Raw genomic sequence first — 26,819 nt, forward strand, 5'->3', positions numbered from 1 at the left:
TAACCATGAAAATCTTGTCTCTCGATTGAATGCATTCCTCTTGTAATGTTCCTCCCTCATTCTTTCTGTTTTGCTAACGGGGTCTTCTTGGTTGTAGGGATTGTTCTGGATGAGAGCCACCTCATATCAAGTGCCTCGAGGCAAGGGCGCAAAATTCAGGCGCTTGCAGCTCGCAATCGTTGGTGCCTGACGGGCACGCCCGTGCAGCGACGAGTGTTGCCAGATTTGGCGCCTCAATTCTCCTTTTTGCGCGTGCCCTTTGACCCCAACTATGGGGCACGCATGTCAGCTGGCTTACTGTTTGGGTTTGGACCCCGATTCCGAAGCCATTGCGATAACCTCATCCAGCCCGTCTTGCTCCGCGTAATGGTCCGCCACACGCTGAACCAGGCGCTCGAGGGTCAGCCCATTCTTGAGTTGCCACCAATCTCCGCCCACACGGTGATGGTAGATTTTTCGCCAGGTACGCCAGCGCAGTGAATGATGGGCCTCTACGAATGCACGCGAAGCACTCAAATGTCATCTTCATGTCCCATTGCCATACAGCGGAACGTGCAGCCTACGACCAGCTAGCGGCCGATTTGGAGGCCCGATACGCGGTCTATCGCGAAAAGGGGAGCGTCTGCGTCACGCGTCTGGCCGTGCAGCTGAGTCACCTCACTTTGCCTCTACGACGAGCCTGCGCCGGCGCGCTGGTAGCAGCACGAAGCCCCCTGTCATCGTTTGAATCCTATCTCAAGCGACTGGACTCGTTTACTGATGTCTTACAGCAGCGCTCCAGGGACTTGGACAAGCTCAAATTCAGCCAAAGAGAACTGCAAGAAGACAACTGCCCAATTTGCTTGGATGTCAAGGAGCAGCCTGTGGAGACCCCTTGCCATCACCAGTTTTGCTTCGTGTGCATTACAAGCCTTGTTGGCTCTGGCATCGAGCCCACCTCTCCTTGTCCCTTGTGCCGTCGGCCCATCAAGTTGAATGGACTCAAGCGGCTGGCTACGGCAGCTGACCAAAGCGATGAAGCTGCGAGTGGCGATGCACCCGGCGCCAAGCGGGCCAAGACCGCTGTGGCCAAAGTTTTGTTTGACAGCAAGATCCAGGCACTGTTGATGACGCTGGATGCTATCTGGGCCCGCGAGCCCCTGGCCAAGGTCTGTCGGGCCGCACCAAGGCTTGTCGGTGACACCTCCGCAGGAATGGACAGCAGGCTCTGTGCCATACACCTGTGGATCGATTACTTGTTTGTTTGTTTGTTTGTTTGTTTTTGCGCTTGGGCTTGACTCGAGATGGCATTGATATCACCGTTGCGTTGCATAGGTGCTAGTATTTTCACAATTCTCCAACACGTTGACAATGGTGGGGGAACGCTTGAAGCGGCGTCACCTCAAATTTGCCACGCTAGTGGGGAGCATGGAACGCACACAGCGTACAAATGCGCTTGCTGGCTTTGCCAAGGACCCGAGCACCAACGTGTTTCTTCTTTCCACGCGCGCTGGTGCTGTGGGCATCAATTTGACCGAGGCCAATCATGTCGTTCTTATGGATCCGGTATGTCTCAGGCGGCAGTGAGGGAGTGACTGCTGAATTGGACTGTAGATATCGTCTAACCGTGGATGCGTGCCCCTCCGCAGTGTGTTAATCCTGCAACTGAGCAGCAAGCCATTGGTCGCGTCCATAGGTCAGTAAAGACAGCCCTCTCTGGATTGGGTTCCGGGCCTGTGATTGACCAACTCTGGCGTGTTCTTTTTCTTTCTCTCGTTGGCCATTCTTTTGACATCATTTTTTTCTCATCTCGCTGCCCGCATGCCGGCTGGAACAGATTGGGTCAGACCCGGCCAGTACACGTACATCGGCTGCTGATGCGACACAGCATTGACACGCGGATCGCACGGTTGCGCTGTGGAACGCGCACTTCGGCTCAATCTGAGTATGATCAACTGCTATGGCCCCCGACTACGGCGTACACAGACGACGACGAGACAGCAGCTGGTGAACGCCTCGAACAGGACGTGGCCGCTTCGTCGCGGGGAGGCTTGGAGGAGATGAAGGATGAAGACTTGACGCCAAAGCCGGACGATCCAGAGTCCGAAGAAGCCACGCCCGAAAATCAAGAGACGCGCCAGCTTTTGCAGGCCGTACCACCGTCCGAATCCGGATCCTCCTCTTCCGAAGATTAATTGGCTTGCGTTGTCATGTGAAGCTGCATGTGCATTATCTGGCTTCACATGGATAACGTAAATCATGTCCGAATCGAATCAAACTTCATGTTTCAAAGTGCTATTGGTGCTGCGAGCACAGAAAAAAAAAAATGGGGGTGGGGCAAGTTTGAGGCGAACTTCGAAACCTCACATGCGACCAAGGCACCAAGTTGACGCCATTCAGATTGAAAGAAAGCAAAAATATTAAGCTCTCCGACTGGGAATCGAACCCAGGTCTCCTGCGTGACAGGCAGGGATACTAGCCACTATACTATCGGAGATGATCTGACAGAGTCTCTCATAAGTTTATATATAAACGAATATTTCAGATTTAACGCTGTAAATGTCAGATTTTGTGCTGCAAGGGGGTTGTAATCAGATGACTCGTCTGCTCTGGCTTTTCCGTCTTGGCTCGTGACCAGCCCCCCACTGCTCACCTCCTCTAGCAGCAGCAGGCAGACATGGCGTCGCATCCCGTGACCACGATTGATCCAAAGGTGAGAATGCAGCGTGCTTTTACTCGGAAGTATGTGTGTGTGGGGGGGGGAGGGGGTGGGAGCGTGTTGATTTGTGTGTTGTTGAACCGGGAACGTGGAGCCTTTCCAGAATTATTGACAGCGTCCTGTTGGCGGCCCCCTTTGCTCGTGGCGCAGGATACGGATACGTTCAAGCAACTGGGCCATGCTTGGTGGGACAGGAGCGCGGAAATGTACCCGCTCCACCATCTGAACCCAGCTCGCCTGGCATACATTGCACGCAAGATCTGTGAGCACCACGAGCGCAGTACGACACACATTCAGGAAGCCATTGATGCCTACTACGCCGACTTGAAGGGTTGGTTTGAGCACGCGCGCCAGTACAACCGGCGTCCCACCCACGCTTTACGCACACCTTGACTAGGTACACGTCTCGTGTTTGCTTGTTTTTATCTGCTGCGCAGAGCTCGAGGGAAAAGGTCTCAAGTATACGGACCAAGCACAGACGGCACTTGTGCAACCGCGGCTACCGGCCGCCCATCGCCCTTTGGCCGGAATCAGCGTGTTGGACATTGGTTGTGGAGGTGGCATTCTGTCCGAGTCGATGGCCTACCTCGGTATGTCTAGATCCCCGTCTTTCCCCGCCTATCCTGCGTTCACAGTTTGACCTGAGCGGCTGCCACCTGGTGTGATTCAGGCGCCGAGGTCAAAGGCATTGATTCCGTGGGTGAAGCACTTCCCATTGCTCGCGTACATGCTCGCGCCATGGGGCTCTCCGTCGACTATGAGCAAGTGAGTGGTGCTCATTCAAGTGCCCACCCTTGATCGTGGCACCCTGGAGTGGCTCGTGATTCCATTCCTCGCTGCTCCGTGGTGTCTTTATCCTACCATTCTGGCCCGGGTCTTTACTTGCGGGTTAATTAACATGCATCTGCTTTGGGTAGGTAACTGCAGAGGCCTTGGCGGCGCGTGGTGCCCAGTACGACGTGGTCTTGGTCATGGAGGTGATTGAGCACGTGGCCAACGTGCCGGTATTTGTGGATGCCATGGTGCAGCTGACCAAGTCGCGCGAAATGCTGATTTTGTCAACGCCCAACCGCAACTGGTTGAGCTGGCTCATTGTCATTTTTGCAGCCGAGGATGTCCTGGGCCTCATTCCCAAAGGCATGCATACTTACTCCCAGTTTATCCGACCCGAGGAGCTGCTGCAGCTTACCGCACCTCGTGGCCTCACGGCGATTGATCGCCAAGGCTTTGTTCTCGACGTCTTCCGGTGGCGATGGTTTGTCTTGCCCTTTGACTGGGTCGACTACATTGTTACCTTTATCAAGAATCCCCAGTGACCAGTCAATTCATCATCGCCCGTCTCCTTAACATGTAAATTTTTGTATCGTCAAGAAATGGCTCTTCATTTTCAGAACGCGAAAGCAGTCAAATGTTGTAATACTCCAAAAAAAGGATTCACATGTCAATTCACACTCTGAAAATTGCGGACACACACACACACACACACACACACACACACACACACACACACACACACACACACACACACACACACACAAAAGAGGGCGCGATCGAATTTCAGCAAGAGAGGTTGGGCAGAGCCCCCTTCTCATCATCTAACCTGTGAGCCCCGCGCTGCTCCCAATCGCTCACGTTCTGCTCCCTATCGCTCACGTTCTGCTCCTCTTGATCGACGAGTCAGGCAGGCATTCAGACGGTGCATCCGTCAGGGATGGAAGGATAGGGCAGGGAGCTTCTTATGAGAGGCCCATAAGCTCGGGAAAGCACACACACACACACACACACTCTCTCTCTCTCTCTCTCTCTCATGCCTCTCCGGCGCGCGTGTGTGAGCACACGCGGTGGAATACGGTTGCGAAATTTTAAGCCCCCTTTCCCTCTCAACCCGTCAAACTCGTGCTCCCTACTTGCCCATTCTCTGTTCCTCGAGACATCTGTGATGCCTTTGCATGCCTCACATCGCACCAGCTGTGATGCTTCGCCTGTCAAAACGGCGCAACACCCTCGCCATGATGCCATGCCGTTGGATTGGGACACCGCATTCTTTCAGAGCTTCCACGCAAGCCCCCACCCTTCCCACCTTCAAGCATGCTGCCCCTTTCCCAGGCTCCTTCTCGTTGTCTCCCGCTGCCGGCGCTCTAAGAGAGTCATTTTTCTCTCTTCCCGCCACGTAGCCCACCGTGCACGCCCAAACGCCGTCTGTGCCACGCCGCCCACGCCGCCCACGCCGCCCTGCCCCTGCTCAAGCCTGCTGGCTGCCGTTGCAATCACTTACGCGAGTTGCGCATCGCGATCGCGGTCATGAGCGAGACCCCTTTGTCCTCTGCAAGCCCTGGCTCGAACGCCATCGCCGCCTTGGCTGAGCAGCAAACCGTCGTCGACCGCCTTCATGCCGCCGTGGCCAATCTACCACCTCCACGCCAGTCCCTGCTGGTCGAACCCGTCCTTGAACAACTGCCTTTGGTTCCTCAAGGCCCCGTGGACAACCTTGACAACCTTGATGCGCCGGCTCAGCACGCGCTGCCTCTCTTGCCCATAACGTCGACCGGATCCTTGGACCCTCTCCAAGTGCTCAGCTCGCGTGTAGGGCCACCATCGGTTCTTGATACCGACCATCTCACCCAAAAGCAGGACCTGGTGCTGGAGGATGGCTTGGGTAGCAAGAATTCGCCACACCTCATCAAAGACAAGGCAAAGGACAGCTCTCGAGATCCGACAGAACAGCATGCTCACTTCAATGTGGAGCTGGTCGAGACGCCCGCGCCCGCGGGCAGCCGTTCCCGCATGTGGTCGTTCTTGTTCCTGTTTGCGCTGTTTGCCGGTATGTCTTTGCCCCCCCAATCTATCTGCTTCTCGCTGGTCGACACCCTCCACGTTGATCGGCTAGTGCTCAGTCTTGAACGAACCAATGCTCATTTGCTTTGACAGGCTGTCAGTCAATTTTTCTGCGCCTCTCCTCGATTGTGGCTCCTTCGACCGTGGTTAGCAATGGCAGCTACCTCCTAGTATTCATGCTTGGCGATGGCACAGCACTGCTTGCCTTTGCGCTTCGCACCTTTGCCTTTAAGATCCATTGGCAAAGCGTGCTTCCACGCCGTGCCGGAGCGGGCGCAGCCGCAGGCATGCTCAACGCCATTGGCATCGTGGGCTTTACCATGCTCAATGCTGATGGTGGCGAAGCTTCGCTGCTGGCCCCGCTCACGTCCCTGAACCTGGTGGTACCAGTAATCTTTGGCTTCCTGGCCTTTGGAGACCGTGCAACACTGCGCAAGCTTGCGGGCATTGTGCTCGGTGTTGGCGCGACGATGATGTTTGCCTTTGGGGGGGGATCATCCTTCAGCTTTAGTGACATGTCCACCCTGACCTACTTTTTCATCGTCTTCTTTGGGTGGGGTTTCACCACCACCCTTTTTCAGTTGATATCCCTTCTTCCTGCCAACGACCTGGCGGCTGCCTACGTGAGCAGCGTCGTGGCCTTTACCGTGACGGGAATTGTGGCGGCTGTGAGCATCTTTGGCCAAGTGGACCTGACCAACTTTGATTGGGCGCACATCATGCTGCTTCTGGCTGGGGCGTGCCATGGCATTGCCAACGCATGCTTTGTCTATCTGTCTCAAGCCATGCCGTCCGAGGCTTCGGTCGTGGCACCTCTGTCATCGCTCAACATTGTCCTCCCCGTGGCCGTGGGCATGATTGCACTTGGCGAAGAGGTCACTGCGCTCAAAATCGTTGGGTCCATCCTGGCCGTCGTGGCCGTGCTCATGATGGGTGTGTCGGACCTGACAGAGCTGGTGGCTAGCCTCAACTGTTGTTGTCGCACGTCGAAAGACACGACCCAGCACATGATCCCAGCGGTGGTGGATGATGAAGGTCATGTCGTGGTTGAATTGCAATGGCGGGACCTAGACTGGGATGACACAATGCACTTTAGCGTGAACAAACCAGAACACGAGCTGGAGGCCGCTGTTGCTGCTGCGCTTGACGCTGACGACGTGGAGGAGGAAACTGCTCACTTGAGCGCCCTCCCCCTGATGGCCGGTGCACCCGTTCTTCCCAGCCCTACCGATATGGTATAACGATTCAGATGGTGTCGAGGCCTCGTGTGTGCTCGCCTGGTAGCACTGTTTGCATTGGACTCTGCGAGTCAAGGCCGTGTCCCGATGTTGTGGCAATCTACATTTTGATCACCCATTGCGTGTCTTTTTGTATACCATCATCAGCAAAGTCAATGTCATGCGCCAAACCAACCACAACCGCTGCCGTTTCCCATTTCATTTTACATCTCCACTCAACAGGAACAAAAAGAAGAAAAAAAAGGAGTGACATTGTGCCTTTTTACAACACCTGACTGCAAAATGCATGCAAGTAAGCACGTGCTGTGTCCAAATCTTGCTGTAATGCAAGTGTATCCTTGTTCGAATTGATGCAACGTCAATTCAAAATAGGAAATCCAACGTTGTAAAGTCCTCTTTCTCTCTCTCAAACTCTCTCTCTCTCAAACTCTCTCTCTCTCAAACTCTCTCTCTCTCAAACTCTCTCTCTCTCAAACTCTCTCTCTCTCAAACTCTCTCTCACGCCCTCGCTCTCTCTTCAACTCTTCTCTCTCTCATGCCCTCGCTCTCTCTCTCTCTCTCTCTCTCTCTGTTCAACGGTATGCACGCTTTCGTGGAGGTTATCGCGTGGCATGATTAAGGACACTCGTGTACACAACACAGCATTATTGATTTGGTTCTTGGTTCTTGCAGCAGAGGCAGCGTGCCGTCCTCGATTTGCTGCAACCTCCACCCAGCTACCGACGACATGTACTTGGCACAATTCACAACAATATCCCCATGTGCTGTGCCGCTTCAGTCCGTTGCGCCCTTTTGAAATAAATACACACACACACACACACACACACACACACACACATAAGCATGTCGCGAGCCCCCCACGCGCGTCCACGGGTGGGCGCGCACACCACATGATACAGAGAGCCTCAAGTTTAAAGACGCACACAAACACGAGCGCGCTCTTGTTATCTGGGGGAGGGGGCCGTGGAGTGGCTGGAGAGCTGTCGCATTTTTTAAACCTTTTGCTCTTCCTCCTGCCAACCACCCCTGCAGCAGCAGCAGCAGCAGCAGCAGCAGCAAATGAAGTTTGACAACTAACTAGCAACACACTTGGTGAGTTGCCCGCCTACTATCTCACCAATCAACGCCGCCTGCCTTTGACCTCACATATGACGCCACCGTTCTCTTGTCGCCTGCACACCTTTGCCTCGCTCTAGAGTTGCCGGGCAGGCGGCCGCGCCATACGGGCAGATTCCGACTCCTTTCCGACCCGCGCTTCCTCCTCAGACCTTTACCAATGGCAGACGCACCACCCCCTCTGACTCCAGAGGCCAATGAGGCGCCACATGCGACTACTGCAAATCCCAGCACCCCTACTCCTGCCAATCCCAGCACCACTACTACTCCTGCCGATGAGATCGCGAATGCACCCTCAACCTCGACCTCGACCTCGCGCCGTCGCCCCACCCTCACCACCATTCTCGATGCATCGTTTCCGGGGCCAGCCAGCCCGACCAGCGATGCATTGGCACAAGACCCTCTCACTCGGGTCCGCAACCTTGCTGATACCGGTGTCATGCGCCGCACGTCCTTGCTACCCGACATTTCTCGTATGGGATCTGTTGTTCCAACCATCCTGGCGCCAGGAAATATTGAGCAAGCCCTCATCATGGACGACAAATCCAAGACCGCTGAAAAGCCTAAACAACTTTCAAACAGCACCAGCACCTCGCAAGACAGCGGTGTCGAGTTTGACCAAGCGCTCGAGGGCGTGCACGTGGAAATTGCCATCCCAGACCCCACTTCCAACAGCGGCGCGGGCCGCATGTGGTTCTGCCTTTTTCTCTATGCTCTCTTTGCTTGTACGTAACTATTACAACAGGCTCGCTTCCTGGTTCGCATATCCCGAAGCACATGGATGGCTTGACCTCACCTCACATTCTTTCGGGCTGTCACACCCCTAGCCTGCAACTCCATTCTGCTTCGCACATCCAACATCGTCGACAAGCACGTGGAAGTCTCCAGCGGCACATACATTTGCCTCTACTACATGGGCGACGCTTGCTCCCTTCTGACATTTGCCTCTGTCAACTTTGGCCCACGAATTGCCGGGCACTGGGGCGAACTGCGGCTCTACAACCACGTCATTGGCGCCCTGGCCGGCCTCACCAATGCCATGGGCATTGTTGGTTTTACCATGCTAAACGCCAACGACGGTGAAGCCTCGCTTCTGGCCCCACTAGCCTCCCTTTACGTTATCGTCCCCATCGTCGCCGGATTCCTCTGCCTTGGCGATCGCCTCACCAAGCAAAAGGCACTGGGCATCGGGCTGGGCCTCGGCGCAACCATGATGTTTGCCTTTGGCGGTGGCTCAAGCTTTGATCTCGGGGAGACTCGCACCTTGCTCTTCTTCTTCATCACCATTGCTGGCTGGGGGTTGACCACGCCCTTGCTCCAAATGCTGGCCGTTTTCACCGAAGTCAACATGGCCTTTAGCTACTGTAGCAGCGTGGTCTGGTTTGTGGCTGGTGGCTTCTTCTCCGCCTTTGTTATCTTTGGCGATGTGTCTTTGGCTGGCTTTGGCGCCACCCACGTCTTGATCATGGCTGCTGGCGCTTGCCATGGCCTGGGCAATGGTAGTTTTGTCTATCTTTCCCAAGCCATGCCAGACAAGGCAGCTATCGTGGCCCCGCTGAGTAGCCTCTACGTGCTCATCCCCGTGATTGTGGGTATGGTTTTCCTGGACGAAGCTGTGACCGCCCTCAAGATTGTGGGTGCCATTTGCACCGTTGCCGGTGCTCTTCTGATGGGTGTCGACGACTTGGTCAGCTTTTGGAAGCTGCTGTGCGGAGGCGAGGTCGGCGAAACTGTCACGGGGCCTGTCGTTGTGGACGACGAAGGCCACGTTGTCATGCAGCTGGACTGGAAGGACGTCACCTGGGATGACAACATGCATCTGGCACTCAACCCCGATAAGGAGACGCTTCGCGAGGTTCAACACGCCGTCGAGTTGGTGCACGAGCACGAGCATGAGAACGAGCATGCGGACCACCCGCCTCTGGTGCTGGGTATGCCTGTCCTTGTGCGGACACCGCACACTAGCAACCTGCGCGCCACTTTTCTGTAGTTCTTCCTTGAGTTAGTCTGTCAGAAGAAGAAAAAAATTGGTCGCGAGCAGAATGCGCAGCCAGTCTGAGAAGCACAACGGCCAGCCGTCGAAAATAGCGTGTAAAGAGCAAGAGTGCTCAGTGCCGCCCTCTATACCCGTGGTGATACCCGATGCCATGAGGGACGAGAGCGAGCGAGATTCCAGAGACCAGAGACCAGATCAATGGGTAATGTCATCTAATTGAATCCTTGAATCATCTGGACAATGCTTCTCGGCATCACACCAGCGTTGGCCAAGGAAGGAAAGGACAAGGAGAAAAGTAATACAAGTGGGGAGGCCAAGACGCAGATCAAGCTGCTGGTGTCAAGCCCACGGCCCGAAACAACGTCAAAGATACCGGCCAAGAGCGCGCAGCGTGGCTGGTATGAAAAGAAAAAAAATTGTCGCGGCGGCAAGCCAAATTTGACGCCGCCTTCGGTAAAGTGAAAGGAGCAGAGCACAAGGGGACTTTCAACCCACTGCGCCCTAGTTGCCCGGAAAATCAGCAAAGAGGTTGCATGGCAGTGTGACTGCACATCTAGACAATTTGGGGCACCGTTAGCGGCGTGGTAGGCGCGACGTAAGAGTCTGTGTTGTAAAACTTCTCGTTCACGTCCCAGCCCTAAGAGGATGTGTGTCATCATGGGCAGGAGCAGGCACGCCATTCATGAGACGGATTCGCAACGTGAGGAAGCGCAGAGCACACAGCCGTGGAATAGGCTAAGATGAGGTCAGCCCACACGATCGGACAAAGCTTTGACCACCAAACACCGCACCTTGTGGTTGGCCATGATCTTGCGCTCGGCTTCGGTGATCTGAGCACGACGGCGAACCATCCTGTCGAAGTGGGTAGCCAAGTGTTTATAATAAGCGACGTGAGAAGTGGCACCGCATGGAAGGAGGAACACAGGATAGGGCAAAATTGGAGAGTCGCTTGTAAATTCCTCCCTTCCTGGCGGTGCCGCAGAGCGGTGACGTACAGTCGGTCGGCTTCCGCCTCGAGCACAGGAGCAATAGCAATGCGAGCGTTGAGCTTCTCCTCTCCAAGACGCCTACAGACAGCACATCCACGCGAGGAAACCCAGCACAGATGCACGTGAGAAAGAAGCGCACATCCAAGCGCTCCGTCTGCTACTACCGAGACCCTTGCTCGCGTACAGCGCCTGCGCGCAAAGTGCCAAAGATGCTGACCTCCTAGCCTGGTTGCCCTGAATGACCTTGTAGAAGCCGTATGCCATGACGCCAATGGCCCCAGCAAACAGAACCGCACCGTGGGGGCCACGGTAAGGCACGTTGCGCTTGTAAGGCACGGACGTGTAGCCACCAGCCGGCGGCATATCCTGCAAAACCTGCTTGGCTGCCATTCTCAGAGGTCGGCGCACAAAAAAAAAAAAAAAAGAGAAAGAGCTGCCGTCGGTCGACCTGAGAACATGTATCAGCTACAGTGCTTTTTTGACCATAAAACTATACACATATCCACTCTCTAAGCATCACGCTTGGTAGTCGATGTCAGATGGAAAAGGTGAGATTGATGTTTAGTATTTTACTTTCCGGCTGATGATTTAAGAGAGATGCCTTGAACGCCATAAGTGCGCGAAAGACTTTGGTCCCCATACGTTATAGTCAATCAGCACCACACACTGGTTGCTTGTTGTTCGAGACTTATCTCGCTGCCGCCGGCCAGGTGTAAAGCGTCGCCTGATTGACGCCTGGCACCTCCCTTGTTTTGCTGCCACGGCATGCCCGTGAACACCTGTATGAGCCCTTTCTGATATCGCGCAAGGAGACAAGTCTTTGCGTAGCTCCATGCGATGACGACAAGGACCTCGGAGGATCATTCGGTTCATTCTTATTTGTACATCTATCTTCGTTGGCTTCGTTCTTAGCTGTACCCCTCGCCCTCATAGGTAACAAGTCCACCGTGTATCACGCCGTTCGCAGCCGCTTTAGACACTGGCGCTGCCATTTGACATACCATTCTAAGCCATATGGCCTCTGAAAACAAGTAGAGGCGTGAGGCTCATTTTCTTCACATGTTTAGCACATCATGAATCGACGAGAAGGATGTTCGTGGCGAGTCCTGCGAAATGTATTGAGTGAATGAGGGGGCGATTAAAAAACTGGGCAAGCTGAGTGCGGCTGCGAGGCTGTGCGGCTGCCATGTCTGGCGATGAGAGGGGAGAGAGGCGACATAAATACGTCGCTCGAATTGGTTTGGTTTGAGCAGAGAATGAGATTTCAATAATTTTATTTTGAGGCGTTTGTAATTTAATTTGAAGGGTCCTACGCCCAAGGGAGCCAAATCCTTGTGGGCGTCAACTGGTCGCGGCATCGGCGGATGGATGAGGTGGGGCTGGCGGCAAGCCGGGCTCTGCTCTGATTTGCTGTGGGGGAAGAAGGGGCGTTGCGAGGTGGAGTGGCTTTGCACAGGGGGCAAGTGTCTCGGGACATCGGCCATGGCTGCCACTTTTATCAACAATGACAATGAGAAGGTTCGAGTTTGCGTCCATGTCACGCGCGCCCCCTTCCCGCGATAACGCCTGGCCGACCCAGACTCATGAACCCGGTGTGTGCTGCACAGATCTCAGCCATTGTCTACCTGGCTGATGGACAACAGTGTCGATGCGTGCGCGTTCCGGCTGCTGGAACCATTCGCGACCTGATTGCCGGCATGCTCAAGGTTCCCATTTTTCGCCTGCTGTGTCTGATCTGAGTTGAGCGCACCGCGCGTCGGCTCGGTTGAGGCCCAAATGTCCTCCTCAACTCATGCCGACGGCATGCAACGTGACAGGTGCAAAGTGATTGGAACGCCATTGGCGCAGATAAATCAGCTGCTGCCCCATGTACGTACCTGCCCAGCTCCAATCCGAGGCGACTCTGGACACGCTCACGACGCATCTTCCCCCCCCCTCCCCCCCCCCACACACACACACACCCGGCCACAGCATCCTCGCCAGACGACTATGGCATCGTTAAAGTTCAACGCTCCTTGGGAGGTCTGGATTACAGCTCTTGCTCTTCTTGTTGTTTCGATTGGATGCATGAGGTGCCTTGAGCTGATGACCACCCGTACTCGTCGCATCCAGAGGAGGTAGCCACGGAGCAGTTTCTGGACAACAGCCTTACACTGCAAAGCAAAGAGCTGCGCGCTGTGCGCCGCAATTGGGAGGCCACCATGCTGCGCCAAATGTATGAGCCACTACTCGAATGTTCCCGTTGGTACAGCGAGGCATGGCCCACCCGCTAGCCCCTGACGAATACGCTGCTCGCGCCCATAGTCGTAAGCAGTTCTCCGGTGGCTTCGGCAACAAAGTGGTAAGCACCGGCAATGTTCGCCGCCAGAGCCGTGCACAGCGCCGCAACACGGCCAGCAAGACTGCTCGCCAACAAACGGCCTCGGATGAGTATTGGTTTGTGAGCCCCTTCCCCAAGCGGCCCACCAAGGACGAGGTGCGGGTCAAGTTTGTTAGCCGAGCAGCCTACAAGGTTAGCAAGGGCAAGCAGGGTTGGGTGGTCATCAAGGAGCTACGCAAAAAGTCTCGATGGGTGGTCTACGAAGAAGACACCTTGCTGATATACAAGGACGCCGAGGATGAAACGCCCGCCATGCGAATCGACGATGTGGCTAGCGGTGAGCTGGTCATCAAAAAGAGCAAAAAGGAGGCGGTAACCATACAGATGAAGTGGGGCAAAACCAAGCTGACCATGATCTGTGAGACGGAAGTGGTACGTCGTTTTGGTCCTTGGGTCAGAAGAAACTGTGGAACCCCAACCCCCAACCCCCTGCTCCAGTGAGCAAGGGGCGGCAGCGGCGCTTGAACAAACCTGGGTACTCTCAACTTTGGTGTGCCCTGCACGGCCTGATTGTTTTCTTGCTTCCGCTTAGATGGCTGATCGGTGGGTTGCTGCGCTGCGTCAGGGCAGAAGCGGTCTGGACCCCGAAGCCGGTACGTCCCGTACCCTCCTGCTTAGTCTTTGGCACGCCATTCTGTTGCGTAGGTGGTAACTGAAGCGCACATCATGTGTCCATAGCCACACAACTGGAGCTCAAGTCTGAGGTCGTTGATATGATCCCAGAGCTCACGTACGTGTCCGTGGCTGGCGCCAGAGGCGTCGTGTCCCGCATGCTGTCGCTGTCTGTTTTGCCTTGCTTTGACAGCGTTGTGCCGTTTGTTCCTGACCGACGGGTGGTATCGGCTTGGTGTTGCGGCTCGCTAGGGAGGAAGAGGAGGAGGCTGAGATTCGCGCTGCGTTGGCCATGCGTCTCTTGATGCAGAAGAGTCGGGGTGCTGGACAATGCGTTGCCGACGAAGGTGCAGCTGTGGTTCTCGACTTGCTGGCGTGCGGGTGCTGATCTCCAGCTGGCTCGCTCACTGGTGCGGCACACCTTGCATGTCTGGCTGCTAGATGCCTACATCACGTTGTCAGAAATGGAGGCGTATGCAGACGAAGAAGGCGGCGAAGATGACAGTCAGTGCATATTTTCTCCTTTCTTCCGCCTCGCCGTTCCGGGCCGCCTGTTGGTCTCGAGCAGAGTGCTGTTTCCTTGTTCTTCCTCTACCCTTGCCTCCTTCCCGTCTCCTTCGTTTCCTTGCTGCGCCCGTTTTGCTCATTCATCACCTCCGTTTGATGCCCGTGTTTGCTAGCATACCTCACCGTGGATGACATGGACTACATCATGGTTAACCGCGAGGGTGGGTTTTAATCTCTCGCTCCGTCGTCGCCTTTGGTGGTGTTGCGTCGTGGTATGGCCTGACCGTGACTGATGAATGGATGCGTGTTGGTCATGATCGACAGGTGATTACTTGACCATTGATGCCATGCGCACGCTGGCGCAAGAGGCTGGCTACTTGACGGTTGACGATATGCAGCGCCTGGCCAAACCAGACGGTACGGCCCTCTGCGCTGTGGCCCTCGATCCCCCCGTTGCTGCGGCTCGCTGTTCGACCGTGCCAGCACTGACCGTTTCACTCTCTTACATGTATGGGTGCGTGGTGGGTGTGCAATGAAACACAGGCGAGTATTTGACGATTGCAGACATGCAACGGTTGGCGTCAGATGCCGGATACATCAGCGCAGCAGACTTGCGCGAGCAGTTGGCAGCTGATGCCGGTTACCTGAGTGCTAATGAACTCCGTGCTCAGATGGCGGCCTCCTGATATGCGTGGAACTTTGGCCGGTGGTTGACGCGCTCCATGCTCCAGTTTTGTCTCTGTTCCTGATTTCAAATAGTAACTGACTTTGCACACGCCACCGGCGCGATCATTTTTCTCGAAATTTAAGGGTAATTTTTGTCTGTTTTTCGTCATTTGGTGAATTTTCGATTCTTGTCACTGAGGGTCCGGGTTGTTGGGGTAGCGTTGTGCTGATAGCCGGCCTGCTTGGCCGAAGGGTGTGCGTGTGTGGGTTAGGGATAGGCACGCTGTCTTAGCATCAGTCTGCCGGTGACAAGCCACCCGAACCAGCAGAGCCCAGCCTTCGGCCATAAAGGTTTTAAAGTTCATCGATGAAGCACCTTGTTTGTGCCGAATGGCATCCAGTGCAACGACATGAACGGGGCTTCACTTTGAGCAGCTCACTAAGGCGCCCGCCAGTCGCTGCACGCCGTTCTGTGCCAAGCAATAAAAGTAGGTTGCTTTCAAGCATCGCAAGTGTGCAAACTGTTTATGGCCGGGGTAGTGCGTGACTAAAGACAAACATGTTTGTTGTGGGAGCGTTGGGACACAGAATCAAACAAAACTAACAGTAAATTTTGTTTTGATTTGACGAAACGCGATCTGGATCTGCACCAGGTTTGCGTGCGGATGTATTAAAAAGACCTCTTCTTGCTGCAAAGGGTCTAGCTCTGTGCTCCCACACGCTAGCGCTTTCCTTCCCCTTCCTCTCCCTCCCACCTCCTCGCACCTCGCCATGGCGTTTGCGCCGGTTTTTGATGTAAACCTGGAGGAAAAGTGGGACAATGTCTGCGTCATCAGCACGGAGGAGAAGCTGGGCCTTGGCTTCTACCTCGGCAATGGCGCCGTTGCCACGGCCGCGCACGTCGTGTATACGGCCGCCGACGCAAAGGCGGCCGTGTTCAACTTTCCCCTCCTGAGCCAGAAACAGGATGAGGAGTTTGTCTTTGGCGACGGCATTGAGCGAATCGGCTTTGTTTACGAGCTTCAGGTTCAGCAGGCAGATTCACCAACCCCGGTTGAGGCAACGGCCGACGTGGCTATCCTTCGCCTCGGCGAACAGGCTGGCTACGGTGGAACTTCGTACGGCGATAAACTCGAGATGGAGCTGACCAAGTCAATGCCCAACGTGAAAGTGGACATGGGGAAGGCCGACAAGCCGTGCGCGGTGAACCAGAAGCTTTACTGCCTCAGCATTATTGACGGCGAGTATACTCCTGTCGAGCTTGAGGTGTTAGAAATTATCAACGCGGACAACCACAAAGTGCTTCGCTGCCAGGGTGTCGTGTCTCCCGGCGCTAGCGGTGGTCCCGCGCTGGATGAGCAGGGCTCTTGTGCCGGCATAGTCTACTGGTCCGACGAAACGCAAAACGCCACGTTCGTGACTGTGCTGCTGGGTGAAGCCCTCAATCACACTCAATTGCTGTCAGCTGAGATTAGTGCGTATGCTTTCTGGGCCAGCATGAAAGTGGAAGATCGCGCCGAAGGCAATGCCAAGGAATTGAAGAAGGTGTGCGAGGAACATCACCTCAAGTTTTTCAGCTTTCCTCAGTGGTGCAAGGACTTATATGATAAGGTGCCGAGCGGGCACGAAGAAGAAGCAGCAGTGCCTCAGCGAGTGGCATTTCAAAGCTTCGCACATCTGCTCACCCGCTTGAAGGAGCTCAAGCTCACGGTAGAGAGCATCACCGACACTGTCAAGTCTTATGCTAATAAGTCTAGCGCTTTTCTCTACAAAGGCCAGACCGGCGACGGGCATGGTGACTATCGGCCGGAGCTGGCGCTTGTTGTCACCATCGACAATAAGAAACTGAAGGAGCGCAAGAAGAAGTCGTTCAAGGTCCTCGTCATGGTGCACGTGCACCTAACAACGTTTGACTACAAAAAGTTTACCGTCTCTGCCCTCAATTTCCGCCATGCCGAGCTCCGCAGGACCATCAAAGGCCAGACAGTATCAGAATCGGATTACTCAAACAACGTGACCAGCATTGACTGGGAGCATTTCCAAGACGAGAGCGGCGCCAAGGCCAAATGGGCTTCTGGGACAACCCTGAATGAAACGCAGAGAAAAACTCTCAACACCTTGATGAAAGCTGTCATCATTGCCGTGAACGACTGTGAATTTCAGAATAAGGCAGGCTTCCATGAGATTGTGCACGAAACTACAGAAATCAACACACTGCTATGCAACCCTGCTGATGATGCTTGCCTGCGCCATATTGAGCAAATTGCCAAGACTGCAATGACAAAAATCGACGAAATGTCTCAAAACAATTGCCGTGTCGTCAAGCAGACCGCCACCGCTGCCAAGGAGGCCGCTGAATCTGCCGTAGAGAACGCGGCGGATAAAAAGGCCGTTGCTGCCAAGGAAAATGCCGTCAAAGCCCATCGCCTCTCAAGCATCAACGATCCAGGCACCGCTAAGGATCCCCTGCCCATCGTTTGGAACGAGCTTTAGTTGTTGTTATCCGTGCTTTTGATTTATTCTTCCTGCCTCGTCTCGTTTGTTGTAGCGTTGGTGTGTCTTCGCCGCCTCGTTGTGTGTCAGCCCCTGACTAGCATAAAGTTTTAGCGTCAAATCCGTTCCTCCATGCATTTGGACCCTCCCACTGCTTTAGCGCTTACTTTGCGTCATCTCCACGATAACTTTACCACCCGAACCCCATAGCTGATTCGACTTGACTCCCTGACCAGAATACACACCTACACACCGACGGGGTTGGGACAGTGCGAGATGTACCATGGAAGCGCCGAGATAACCTTTTTTCAATTTTTCTCTAACAAACGGATGTGTAAGTCCACGGGTCTTTACAAACCCCTGAGAAAACGGGAGGCAGGGGCCACATCTCTCTAGCAGAGTCCGATAGACAGCTCCGTTGGACACGAGGTGAACGAGCTAGTTTGCTGTTGATCGTGCTCAAGCTGGCAATCCAGGCGCTGCCATTTCCGGACCATACACATCCGGGCCAAAACCAGGTGTACAGATTTTCATGTATAAGCAGAGGCAATGCTTTACCCCCAGAACAGCCTACTGATTTGAGCAACGGAGTTTCCAGCAATGCAAGGCTTGGTACGCCAAAGAAGGTCAATAGACACCATACATCCGGCTCGTCGCCTGGTAGCGACTCAAGGGGAGTGAAAACGTCATCTTGCCGCACGTTGCCCTTTAAATACTCAAGCTTGAAACCCAACGGGGTTAGGATAGGGCGTAGGCGTCAGGGTTACTTTAGGGTTACACGTTGACCAATACACTTTCCTTCGACATGATACATGGCAGTAGCACCATTATTATGGACGCTGAGCGTGTGCTCAATCAGTGGGAGTGCTCAAACATGTGGGAACACGGTTTTGACGTTAGCAACGGCATCAGTCGTGCATGCTTTTCTTTCTTTTTAACACCGTCTGACCCTCAGCCGAAGCGCCTCGCCTCGCTTAGCATTGATCCAAGTACGAAAATTATTATCACAAACTTTGCCAAATGCGTGAAGCTGACTAGTTTGGCAAAAAAAGCGTTGTTTATATATTTGTATTTCAACTCATCTGTCAGATCATCTCCGATAGTATAGTGGCTAGTATCCCTGCCTGTCACGCAGGAGACCTGGGTTCGATTCCCAGTCGGAGAGCTTAATATTTTTGCCCCTAGATACTTTATCTGACTTTTATTTTTGGATGATGACAACAAGTATTTTTGGCACCACGTCAGTTAACTTCGCCATTGTCTGACATCTGACAACGGACAGATGATGCCTTGAGCCCTTGAGCTGGGTGATGGAGTTGCACGTCGCGGCCTGAGCGGCATTTCCCGGTTTCGTGCTGGAGAGGATCGAGCTGGAGAGGGGGCAGGTGGCACATTTACCTTCTTTTACATGGTCACAGAGCACGCAAGCGAGTGCAGTTGAGCAGCAAGCACCGCAGTATCAAGGACAAGAGGTGTTTTTTGGGCGCCGCGCAGCCATCATGTTGGAGCTGTTTCTGCTCGTCGTGGTGGGCGTTGCGCTCTACTACTGGCTTCGTGGACAGCGCGGAAGCGCGGCAGCCGGGGATGCCAAGTATGCACGCTTCTGTATGTACCAATCAGTCCTTCTCGTCTGTGGGCTCGTTTGTGCATTGCCCTGAGTCGTTCATATCTTGTCTTCCCTCACTCACCCATGGCTGTTTCAGACGACCGCTACAACTCACTCGATGAGGTGACCCAAGCGCTGCGCACAGCTGGTCTCGAGAGCTGCAACCTCATCATCGGCGTTGACTTTACCAAAAGCAACCTCACCCAGGTAAAATAACTTCACGCCTGGTCCATTATGGGCCAGTTTGTGAAGCTGATCAATCCTCTGGGATTGCCTTTGTTTTCATTTTGTGGCCACTCACCTTTCGCACTGCAGGGGGCTGGGACATTCCATGGGTTGAGCCTACACCACATGGATCAAAGACGCGAGAATCCGTATCAAACAGTATGTACAAGCACAAAGCAGCCTAATATTGCATCTAGCCCTGCTGACCACAATCGTCCCTTGGCTCTGTCTCTGGGCCATGTAGGCCATTCGCGTGCTGGGGTCGACGCTGGCCAGTTTCGACGACGACAACTTGATCCCAGCATACGGATTCGGGGACATTACCACGCGAGATCTGAGCTGCTTCAGCTTCTTTCCAGATCGAGCCTGCGAAGGGTTTGGCGAGGTCGGAATCTAGTTGTGCATGGAGCCCTCGGCCTGTTGGCAGTGGTGTCTGCTCAAGCTCGTGCTGACGGCTACCTTGAATGTTCCCAGGTCCTGACGCGATACTCGGAGCTGGTGCATTCGGTCCGGCTCAGTGGGCCGACCAACTTTGCCCCCATCATTGGCGAGGCCATTCGGATTGTCAAGCAGACAAGGGGGTTTCACATTCTGGTCATCATCGCTGATGGTCAAGTCATCTCTAAACGTCAAACCATCGACGGTACGAAGTTTATAGGGGCGAGGGCGAGCATCTCTGAAAAGATGCAAGGGTTGTGCACTCTTGGACCATCATCTGCGCCGCGTTCTCACTGCTCGCGCCTCTGCTGCGCGACTGTCTCGTGTGCCTTAGCCATCGTCGAAGCCAGCAATTATCCTCTATCCATCCTCTTGTTCGTCAAGCGCACCTTCTCCTGGCGTGGCTCGATGGGTGTTCTACTGCCTGCAATACTCACCATGGTTGTGGTGGCGGTGTTTGGTGCGGCAGGGTTGGGGTAGGCGATGGTCCTTGGGACGATATGCAGCGATTTGATGATGAACTACCAGAGCGCCGTTTTGACAACTTTCAGTTTGTGAATTTTCACAAGGTAATTCGGGTTCGGCCTGCACGCGAATGATTCAAGGCGAGTGCTTGCTTATCTACCTCCGTGTTGTGGTTGCTTGGTAGGTCATGACGCAGTCGCGGCATCCAGACGTGGCCTTTGCTCTGGCGGCATTGATGGAGATACCGCAACAGTTCCAGGCCATACGTGACCTTGAGCTCATTTAAATTTTTTTAATCTGGCAGACCCATCACAGCAACATTTGTTGTGGTCGTTGTCCCGATCGCTTTGATGAGCTTGTGCTGATTCATGTAATGGCTGTCCATGTTTATATGTTAATGTCAGTTTGGATCAATTGATTGCAAAAGAAGTAGAGGGTCGGGACCTGGCCGCGCGGCTCAGCAATGGGTGTGTGTGAGAGAGAGAGAGAGAGAGAGAGAGAGAGAAAGAGAGAAGAGAGCTCAATTGGTTGAAAAGAAGATGAGAAGAGGTCATGACCCTAGGGGATCATATGGCGAAAGAAAGAGAGAGGAAGAGAGGGAAAAGGGAGAAAGTGACAAGCGCTGACAGCGGCCATCTCGGGATGGGTGGGCCGCAGCACAATGTCTTGGGACTCAAAAAAAAGGTACGACATAAGGAACAAAAAAAATTGCTCTTCAAGAGCCAAAAACCATGCTTTCAAAGCACCGGCAACGACCTGAGTCGTTTTGGGTTCCCGTTATGCACTCCTCAAAGGCGTGGTGCGGGCTGGATGGGGCCAGTTAATTCAAGACTTAAAGAAGACGATGCGTGTACAGCGGCGCTCACGGAGCTCAAAGACAGCTTGGAATTCTCCTCAATGTCCATGCAGGGGCAGTCACAATGTGGCTAGCTGTAGAAATGAATGGTCGGCGACGGCGGGGCGCTGGCGCAGGTGAGCTTGTTGGCCAGGGCGGAGGTGAGGGGAGAGATGTCGTCCTCTTCAAACCAACACGGGGTGCGTGTCTTGCTGAGGGTATGGTCGGGGCATGGATGAGGATTGGTCATGCGTCGGCGACGTGGTCGATGGGCAACGCTGGCAGAGTTGGAGGCGTGGCGCTCCAAGGCATGTGCTGCGCCATGGCTGCGAGCACGAGGTCGATTCTTGTAGGCGCGGGGCAAGGCGGACAAGACGAGGTGGTTCGAGGATCCGAGTCCGGGAGAGCTGCTCGCTGCACGGCGGGCTGGGCGCCAGCCCGGAATGCGGCGTGAATCGGGCGAGGTCGGGCACGAGGTGACGGGCGCGGCCAGCCGGGGACTCATGTTCACGGGGCTCAGCGTCGAGTCTGTCCAGGCACCCCACACAAGTGATAAAAAAAAACCAGCCAAAGCCAGGGGTGAGTCTGATGCGCACGTCAAGAGAAATGCGAGGGTGTCTTGACGACTTGGGAAATGCAGGGAGAAATGCAGGAGACCTACCACGCTGCATTTGGCCTGGACTGGAGGGGCAGGATCGCGGCCCGGAGAGCAAAGGGGAGGCGGTGGTGACAGCGAGAGCGAAGCGCTTGGGTCGTGGCTGTTCGGACTGTGCTAGCTGTGGGTTTTGAGCATCATCCAAGTCTTCGTCCATGAAGCTAGCTGGCGAGAGGATGCGCTCGCAAGAGAAACGCTTGCCGGTTGGCAGCGGGGATTCTTGTTGGAGGCGATGAAAATGATGACCGTGGTGGACGTTGGAGGGTTGCTCGTGTCGATGGGGCTGGGCATAATCCAAGCGCTGGGTGGCCGGGATGACGGGAGTGGGTCGGAAATACAGGTTGTCGTCAAAGGGGGGCGCTGCCAAGAGGATGGGCGGTCGCGCGGCAATCATGCTCGTCATGTTGACGGAGGCAGCTGGCAATGTGGGCCCGAAAGAAAAGCAAAAGGCTGGGCAGCCGCGGGGAAGGGCGGGGAAATGACGAGAAGAAAAAGCGCACACCCCTGCCTTTATCGTCAAACCACGGCGATGTCAAGGGCGAGGAGGAAAGGCAGCAGTCGCGTCGTCGTGTCGAGCGAGCGAGTGCGCGCGTGTCAAGCGAAAGGGTTGAAGATCTCAAAACGAGCAAGCTCCCAAATGCCAAAGCAGGTGGCTTTGGAGACGCTGTTTGGAGCGTCGCAAAGCAAGGATGGCGAGGGTGGGATAAGACGCAATCGCAATCGAGATCCCAAAGACGGTGTGGATGGTCTATCAGCGGCGCTCTTATGTAGCCGGGGTTGACTGGCTCCCAATGCGATCGAGATCGGCTGGCTGCCGTTTTGTTCCACACAAGAGAGAGAGAGACAGAGAGAGTGAGAGAAAATGTGAGAGAGAAGCAGAAGCAGAAAAGAGAGAGAGAGAGAGCTTTTGAGAGAGTTTTTGAGAGAGAGAGAGAGAGTTTGAGAGAGTTTGAGAGAGAGTTTGAGGGAGAGAAAGAGTTTGAGAAAGAGAGAGAGAGAGAGAGTTTGAGAGAGAGAGAGAGAGAGAGAGTTTGAGAGAGAGAAGAGAGGGGCGGAATGATAAGGAAAAAAAAAAGCGCGCTGAGATGAAAACAAAGGCTCTGGGCTGTCGAGGCATTGGCGGCCGACGGTGTGGATCGTGGCGCAGGGTTGCCATCAGACTCTTTTAAGAGAGGGAGAGAGGAGAAAGAGGGAGAGATAACCGTTTCCTCCTACTCGCTGCCCTTTTTGGGCCCCGTACTTGCGACTGCCGATCGGTGCTTTTGTTACGCAAACACCTTGCTCTTGCACACCTTCCACGTCAAGAGCACTTTTCAAAGATTTTGGTCCTTATGATGACGGCGTCGCTCGTATTGGCCAGCGAGGCGTGGGGCGTCGGCTTGATGCCCGAGCCGCACGCTCCATGCGTGCAGGTGGTGCTGCTCTGCGCCTCTACCCCGCTTGCAACGGCCCCTTTTACCCGCGCCGCATCGCGCAGCGCTGCCATTTCACCTTCGTTCTTCAATCTCCTGCTTCACTCTTTGAGTTGCGCATGCACCCCCGCCCTTACTGCAGCTGCATCTGCATTGTTTCCCCTCAGTTGCCGCTTCACCCCCAAACTGAATACTGTGGTATATATCACACTTTGTATTTGATAGAGTGTACCCTAAGCTACACTATGTCATTTAATTGTCAGCATTTGCTGGTGGGAGATTCTTGTCCGAGATTCTTGTCCGCAGTTTCACACCTCTGCAAAACACAGAAAACAACAACAACAACAACAACAGCCAGAAGAACAACAAAACAGGACGATAACAGGACAAAGAAGGTGTGGGTCCATCTTGACACTGTAGGCATTATGGAGAGCGATGTTGCATGCTGTTGGTGATGGGGAACGGGGGGAAACTTTGTTGCTGCATGCGGGCGGGCACAAGGCGAACCACACCACCGCATGGTCTGATGGCTTTTGAGAATCCAGAACAATCAATTGCCCAGATATAAAAGAATGACTTGAAATTAGCAAAAAAACACTTGCGCGCGCGCACCGGGGCCTGTTGGTATTCACACTCGTTTCCGCAACTTCAATCAGGCCCATCCAGAGACGATAGCACGGCAGATTACTCGGGTTGCTCGAGGTTGGAGCGGCGGTAAGCTTCATAGTGTACGCTTGCCGTCGCATCGATCAGGTCCTGCAGATGCGTTCTGTTTTGCACATCAACGACCCCGCCCACGTGAGCCCTGAAATTGAGCCTGTTTTGATAACGTCTACGGCCAGGCTTGGCCGAGGAAAGGCGAGGACGGCTGGCTAGCGGCAAGGCGCACTTACACAAAAAGCATTTCCTTCAAGGCGGCAGAGTCACAGTGGCTACGATCGTCAACTACATGTTCAGCGGTCCGGCATATTTGGCATTGTCAAACACATGAGCCATACCAGGTGCAAAACAGCGAGCGCATTAAAACTCTCCAGGCCTCCCTTGAGGCATCTCTTCCTGCCTTGACCTAGCACGCACCATTGACCATGCCGTAGCGAGTCTTGCGGTAGCGAACGGTTTGGCCGTCAATCTGGGCTTCGTGGTTGTGGCCAACAACGGCAAAGGGCATGACCTCCTTCACCTCCAGCATGCGCAACATGTCCTCCTCCTCATCGCCTTCGCGCGGCTGCGGGAAGGGCTGGATGCCAAACGTCTCCATGTCCTCGCGCACCTGCACCCATCAACCCCGTGGTCAGAACATTATCGTCAGCATCATCTTCAGCTGCCCATTCTTGCCCTCAGTCTCTGCTCGCATGAAATCCAAGAAACAAACACGAGAACAAGACACGCCAGACAAAACCAATCAGCATGGTCAACGTACGCGCTCCTTGAAAGCGTGCAGTTCCTCCTTGGTCAGTGTGTCGGCCTTGCCAATCACTGGCACAACGTTGACCAGTTTCTAGTACAGAGGCAAGCCCACAGCACTGTCTCCATGACTCATTCCATCAAGCGCTGCAAGGTGCACCTGCCACTACGGGGTTTGACAGTGGGCAGCGCCAAGCTCGGCATACCTGGAGCTCAAGCATGGCCTTGACGTCCAAGGGCGACAGGCTGCGATGGCAAAACCCCAACGTGAAGAGTAAGGTGAGGCCAAGCACCGAGCAGCGAGGAACAAACCCTATAGTGACAGCCATGCAATGAGACGGGGTCCAAGCCGAGCAAGCACAGACCTGTGTCCAGTTGGTGGCAAAAAGTAGAGGCAGGCGTGTATCCTGCTATCCTCAATACGCGCACGGTTGACCGCCAGCTATTGCATCAAGCATCAAAGACCAGCTGCGGGTCAGAAAGGTCGACTCGACGAGTGTACCAATAAACGCGAAAAAAAAAAAAAAAAAAAAAAAAAAAAAAAAAAAAAAAAAAAAAAAAGGGAACAAGGAGAAAGAGCAAAAGAGCCAAGTGCAGGCCTCACCTCAGCATCGAGATAATGCGAGTGTTGCTCTTCAATGTATTGCACGATGGGTTCCCAGCTGGATGCACCGACACGTTGCCACGGTGGTGAGTGGAAGGCCAGCGTAGGAGCTCACGGGACCCAGGTGTGCAAACAGAGACATACCATTCCGAGTTGTCGACCAGGTCCCCAAACCCCGGCGTGTCGGTGATGTTGAGCTTCATGCGCACGTTGGCTTCTTGCAAAACTGTGGGTGCACAAAGAGGCCAGGATGCGACGCTACACGTGAGGCTACCAAGCCAGCAAATAAATTGCCAAGGGGCTGGATCTTGGCGAACGGGCCCCAGGCCAGTGTGCTATGGGCGTACCGTGGGTGACGGTGTGGATCTCAACCGTCTGAGGTAGGGGTTCGTGATCACCATTTGGCGCACAGCTTCGACGGCTCACTTGGCCCTGAATGAACAAAGGTCCGCGTGTGAGGGGCAGCTTACATTCGGCACATCGCCTGGCGTGGCCCGCAATGTTCTTCTACAAAGGCTTTGCAAGCGCCTCGTCCAGACACCTACCCGAAAGAGGGTGTCGACAAGGGTAGACTTGCCCAGACCCGTCTCACCAACCACCATCACATTGAAGGTGAAGCTGTTGTTGATCAAATAAGTGAGGTGCGGCTCGGGCCCAAAATCTCTTCGAGGGGAGAAGGAAGGAGAGCATGATGGCTCACCCTTGTTTGAGCAGGCGGCGCTGCAGCTGGTCACCGATGCTGTGAAAGCCGACCGTGCCTGTACGTGGAGAGAGCTAGGGTTGAGTGGGCGGCAGGGACTGGAGGCGTGTGCCATCGAAAGTGCGGATCCAGCTCGTGCATGATCACCGCTCGACCTGCCCACGCCTGGTTTGCATCACTCAATCTCCTCCCGGCTCTCTCATTCCCTCACCTTGGGCCCCGGTGGTCAGGAGTCCCCAACGGTTGGTGGTGAGGAGAATGTTGCGGACGACTGTCGTAAACTGCTCAAAGGCCAAAGCTTCGGTACCTATTAGCCAAGAGCGCGGTTGAGCTGTGGCGTCGGGGACGTCTCAACCCGAGGAGAAAGCTGCTCGCGAGGCTTTGGCATGTCATTGCTTTGCGTTGAGCCGGTGGTGAGCGTTCTTTGGTCAGCACGCGGCTGTCTCAGACTCACCCTTTGTCAGGGTCACAATCATGTCCAGCTGGGGTTCAGAGAGTGGGTGCTGGAGAATATCTTCGAGCAAGGGGTCCAGCTGCTCAATGGGCAAGGTCGTGCCATCGCCGACAATGTGGGCAAAGTGATTTGATAGCACTACAGGCCGTAGCACCCAGCCATGCCATGGCGCAAGGCGGCGTAGCGCACGGCTCGAGTGGTGAGATTGGTGAAGCCAGCCCATCTTGGGAGCGGAAAGGCAGAGGAGCTGCATTTACAGACCTTGGAGCTGGCGCGCCGTGAAGGAGATGTCACGATCGCTGACATAGCTATTAGAGATGGCAAGGCGGTTCTGGCTTGGGCCGCGGTCCGGGATGGACTTGGACTGCTGCTCATCATGACCGTCCACCTCGAGATAGTCTGCCATCTTGGCGAATGGTTCTGTGTGTCCAAGGGCAAAGGCTGGAGAGGGGCCGAACGGTGCCTGTAGCCGTTCTTTTGCTATTCCAAGG

General features: G+C 54.6%; 10 protein-coding genes across 10 annotated transcripts in view; 7 read left to right on the top strand and 3 right to left on the bottom strand.

The window, feature by feature from the left end:
• MONBRDRAFT_34243 (uncharacterized protein) overlaps positions 1-2,174 on the top strand; it is a gene marked incomplete at both ends in the record, with an annotated part of 8,398 nt that extends 6,224 nt beyond the window's left edge. Inside the window, 5 exons of the mRNA XM_001749616.1 lie at positions 98-463; positions 547-1,148; positions 1,315-1,545; positions 1,629-1,675; positions 1,817-2,174. Coding sequence (XP_001749668.1) covers positions 98-463; positions 547-1,148; positions 1,315-1,545; positions 1,629-1,675; positions 1,817-2,174 — 1,604 coding nt within the window. The remainder of the gene's footprint in view (positions 1-97; positions 464-546; positions 1,149-1,314; positions 1,546-1,628; positions 1,676-1,816) is intronic.
• A 482-nt stretch (positions 2,175-2,656) lies between these two features.
• MONBRDRAFT_29214 (uncharacterized protein) lies at positions 2,657-4,014 on the top strand (the record flags this gene model as incomplete). Its single annotated transcript, XM_001749617.1, has 5 exons — positions 2,657-2,692; positions 2,849-3,029; positions 3,136-3,288; positions 3,369-3,463; positions 3,616-4,014. 5 exons carry the CDS (start codon positions 2,657-2,659, stop codon positions 4,012-4,014), a joined length of 864 nt encoding a protein of 287 aa, XP_001749669.1.
• A 985-nt stretch (positions 4,015-4,999) lies between these two features.
• MONBRDRAFT_29215 (uncharacterized protein) lies at positions 5,000-7,386 on the top strand (the record flags this gene model as incomplete). Its single annotated transcript, XM_001749618.1, has 3 exons — positions 5,000-5,519; positions 5,627-6,768; positions 7,144-7,386. The coding sequence occupies 3 exons, from the start codon at positions 5,000-5,002 to the stop codon at positions 7,384-7,386; spliced, it is 1,905 nt and encodes a 634-aa protein (XP_001749670.1).
• Positions 7,387-7,988: 602 nt separating this feature from the next.
• Positions 7,989-10,110, top strand: MONBRDRAFT_34244 (uncharacterized protein). Its single transcript, XM_001749619.1, has 2 exons — positions 7,989-8,612; positions 8,715-10,110. The coding sequence occupies exons 1-2, from the start codon at positions 8,048-8,050 to the stop codon at positions 9,875-9,877; spliced, it is 1,728 nt and encodes a 575-aa protein (XP_001749671.1). The 5' UTR covers positions 7,989-8,047; the 3' UTR covers positions 9,878-10,110.
• Positions 10,111-10,436: 326 nt separating this feature from the next.
• On the bottom strand, positions 10,437-11,262 carry MONBRDRAFT_11846 (uncharacterized protein; the record flags this gene model as incomplete). The annotated part of the gene is made up of 4 exons (XM_001749676.1): positions 10,437-10,520; positions 10,675-10,735; positions 10,879-10,950; positions 11,090-11,262. 4 exons carry the CDS (start codon positions 11,260-11,262, stop codon positions 10,437-10,439), a joined length of 390 nt encoding a protein of 129 aa, XP_001749728.1.
• A 978-nt stretch (positions 11,263-12,240) lies between these two features.
• Positions 12,241-15,057, top strand: MONBRDRAFT_29218 (uncharacterized protein; the record flags this gene model as incomplete). The annotated part of the gene is made up of 13 exons (XM_001749620.1): positions 12,241-12,390; positions 12,480-12,578; positions 12,690-12,741; positions 12,844-12,894; positions 12,985-13,087; positions 13,177-13,624; positions 13,785-13,845; positions 13,931-13,982; positions 14,117-14,211; positions 14,306-14,368; positions 14,545-14,592; positions 14,696-14,788; positions 14,915-15,057. The coding sequence occupies 13 exons, from the start codon at positions 12,241-12,243 to the stop codon at positions 15,055-15,057; spliced, it is 1,458 nt and encodes a 485-aa protein (XP_001749672.1).
• A 751-nt stretch (positions 15,058-15,808) lies between these two features.
• Positions 15,809-17,530, top strand: MONBRDRAFT_29219 (uncharacterized protein; the record flags this gene model as incomplete). The annotated part of the gene is made up of 1 exon (XM_001749621.1): positions 15,809-17,530. One exon carries the CDS (start codon positions 15,809-15,811, stop codon positions 17,528-17,530), a length of 1,722 nt encoding a protein of 573 aa, XP_001749673.1.
• Positions 17,531-18,882: 1,352 nt separating this feature from the next.
• MONBRDRAFT_38840 (uncharacterized protein) lies at positions 18,883-20,691 on the top strand. The gene is made up of 8 exons (XM_001749622.1): positions 18,883-19,135; positions 19,234-19,343; positions 19,452-19,520; positions 19,606-19,746; positions 19,836-20,004; positions 20,134-20,173; positions 20,269-20,368; positions 20,449-20,691. Exons 1-8 carry the CDS (start codon positions 19,030-19,032, stop codon positions 20,548-20,550), a joined length of 837 nt encoding a protein of 278 aa, XP_001749674.1. The 5' UTR covers positions 18,883-19,029; the 3' UTR covers positions 20,551-20,691.
• A 499-nt stretch (positions 20,692-21,190) lies between these two features.
• On the bottom strand, positions 21,191-22,157 carry MONBRDRAFT_11850 (uncharacterized protein; the record flags this gene model as incomplete). The annotated part of the gene is made up of 2 exons (XM_001749677.1): positions 21,191-21,627; positions 21,761-22,157. The coding sequence occupies 2 exons, from the start codon at positions 22,155-22,157 to the stop codon at positions 21,191-21,193; spliced, it is 834 nt and encodes a 277-aa protein (XP_001749729.1).
• Positions 22,158-23,707: 1,550 nt separating this feature from the next.
• Positions 23,708-26,734, bottom strand: MONBRDRAFT_34246 (uncharacterized protein; the record flags this gene model as incomplete). Its single annotated transcript, XM_001749678.1, has 14 exons — positions 23,708-23,935; positions 24,060-24,111; positions 24,244-24,436; positions 24,587-24,664; positions 24,777-24,816; positions 24,936-25,012; positions 25,175-25,232; positions 25,319-25,400; positions 25,522-25,606; positions 25,720-25,792; positions 25,875-25,932; positions 26,086-26,181; positions 26,329-26,466; positions 26,590-26,734. The coding sequence occupies 14 exons, from the start codon at positions 26,732-26,734 to the stop codon at positions 23,851-23,853; spliced, it is 1,260 nt and encodes a 419-aa protein (XP_001749730.1). The 3' UTR covers positions 23,708-23,850.
• Between the last annotated feature and the right edge of the window lie 85 nt (positions 26,735-26,819).

The sequence above is a fragment of the Monosiga brevicollis genome, genomic scaffold (genome assembly GCF_000002865.3).
Source record: "Monosiga brevicollis MX1 MONBRscaffold_32 genomic scaffold, whole genome shotgun sequence".
In the NCBI taxonomy this organism is placed as follows: domain Eukaryota; class Choanoflagellata; order Craspedida; family Salpingoecidae; genus Monosiga; species Monosiga brevicollis.

Coding starts and splice junctions, on each gene's coding strand:
- MONBRDRAFT_34244 (XM_001749619.1), top strand. CDS start 8,048: ATGGCAGACGCACCACCCCCTCTGACTCCAGAGGCCAATGAGGCGCCA. Junction 8,613..8,714: donor TCTCTATGCTCTCTTTGCTT/GTACGTAACTAT, acceptor TCACACCCCTAG/CCTGCAACTCCATTCTGCTT.
- MONBRDRAFT_38840 (XM_001749622.1), top strand. CDS start 19,030: ATGTTGGAGCTGTTTCTGCTCGTCGTGGTGGGCGTTGCGCTCTACTAC. Junction 19,344..19,451: donor CCAAAAGCAACCTCACCCAG/GTAAAATAACTT, acceptor TTCGCACTGCAG/GGGGCTGGGACATTCCATGG. Junction 20,005..20,133: donor TAAACGTCAAACCATCGACG/GTACGAAGTTTA, acceptor CGTGTGCCTTAG/CCATCGTCGAAGCCAGCAAT.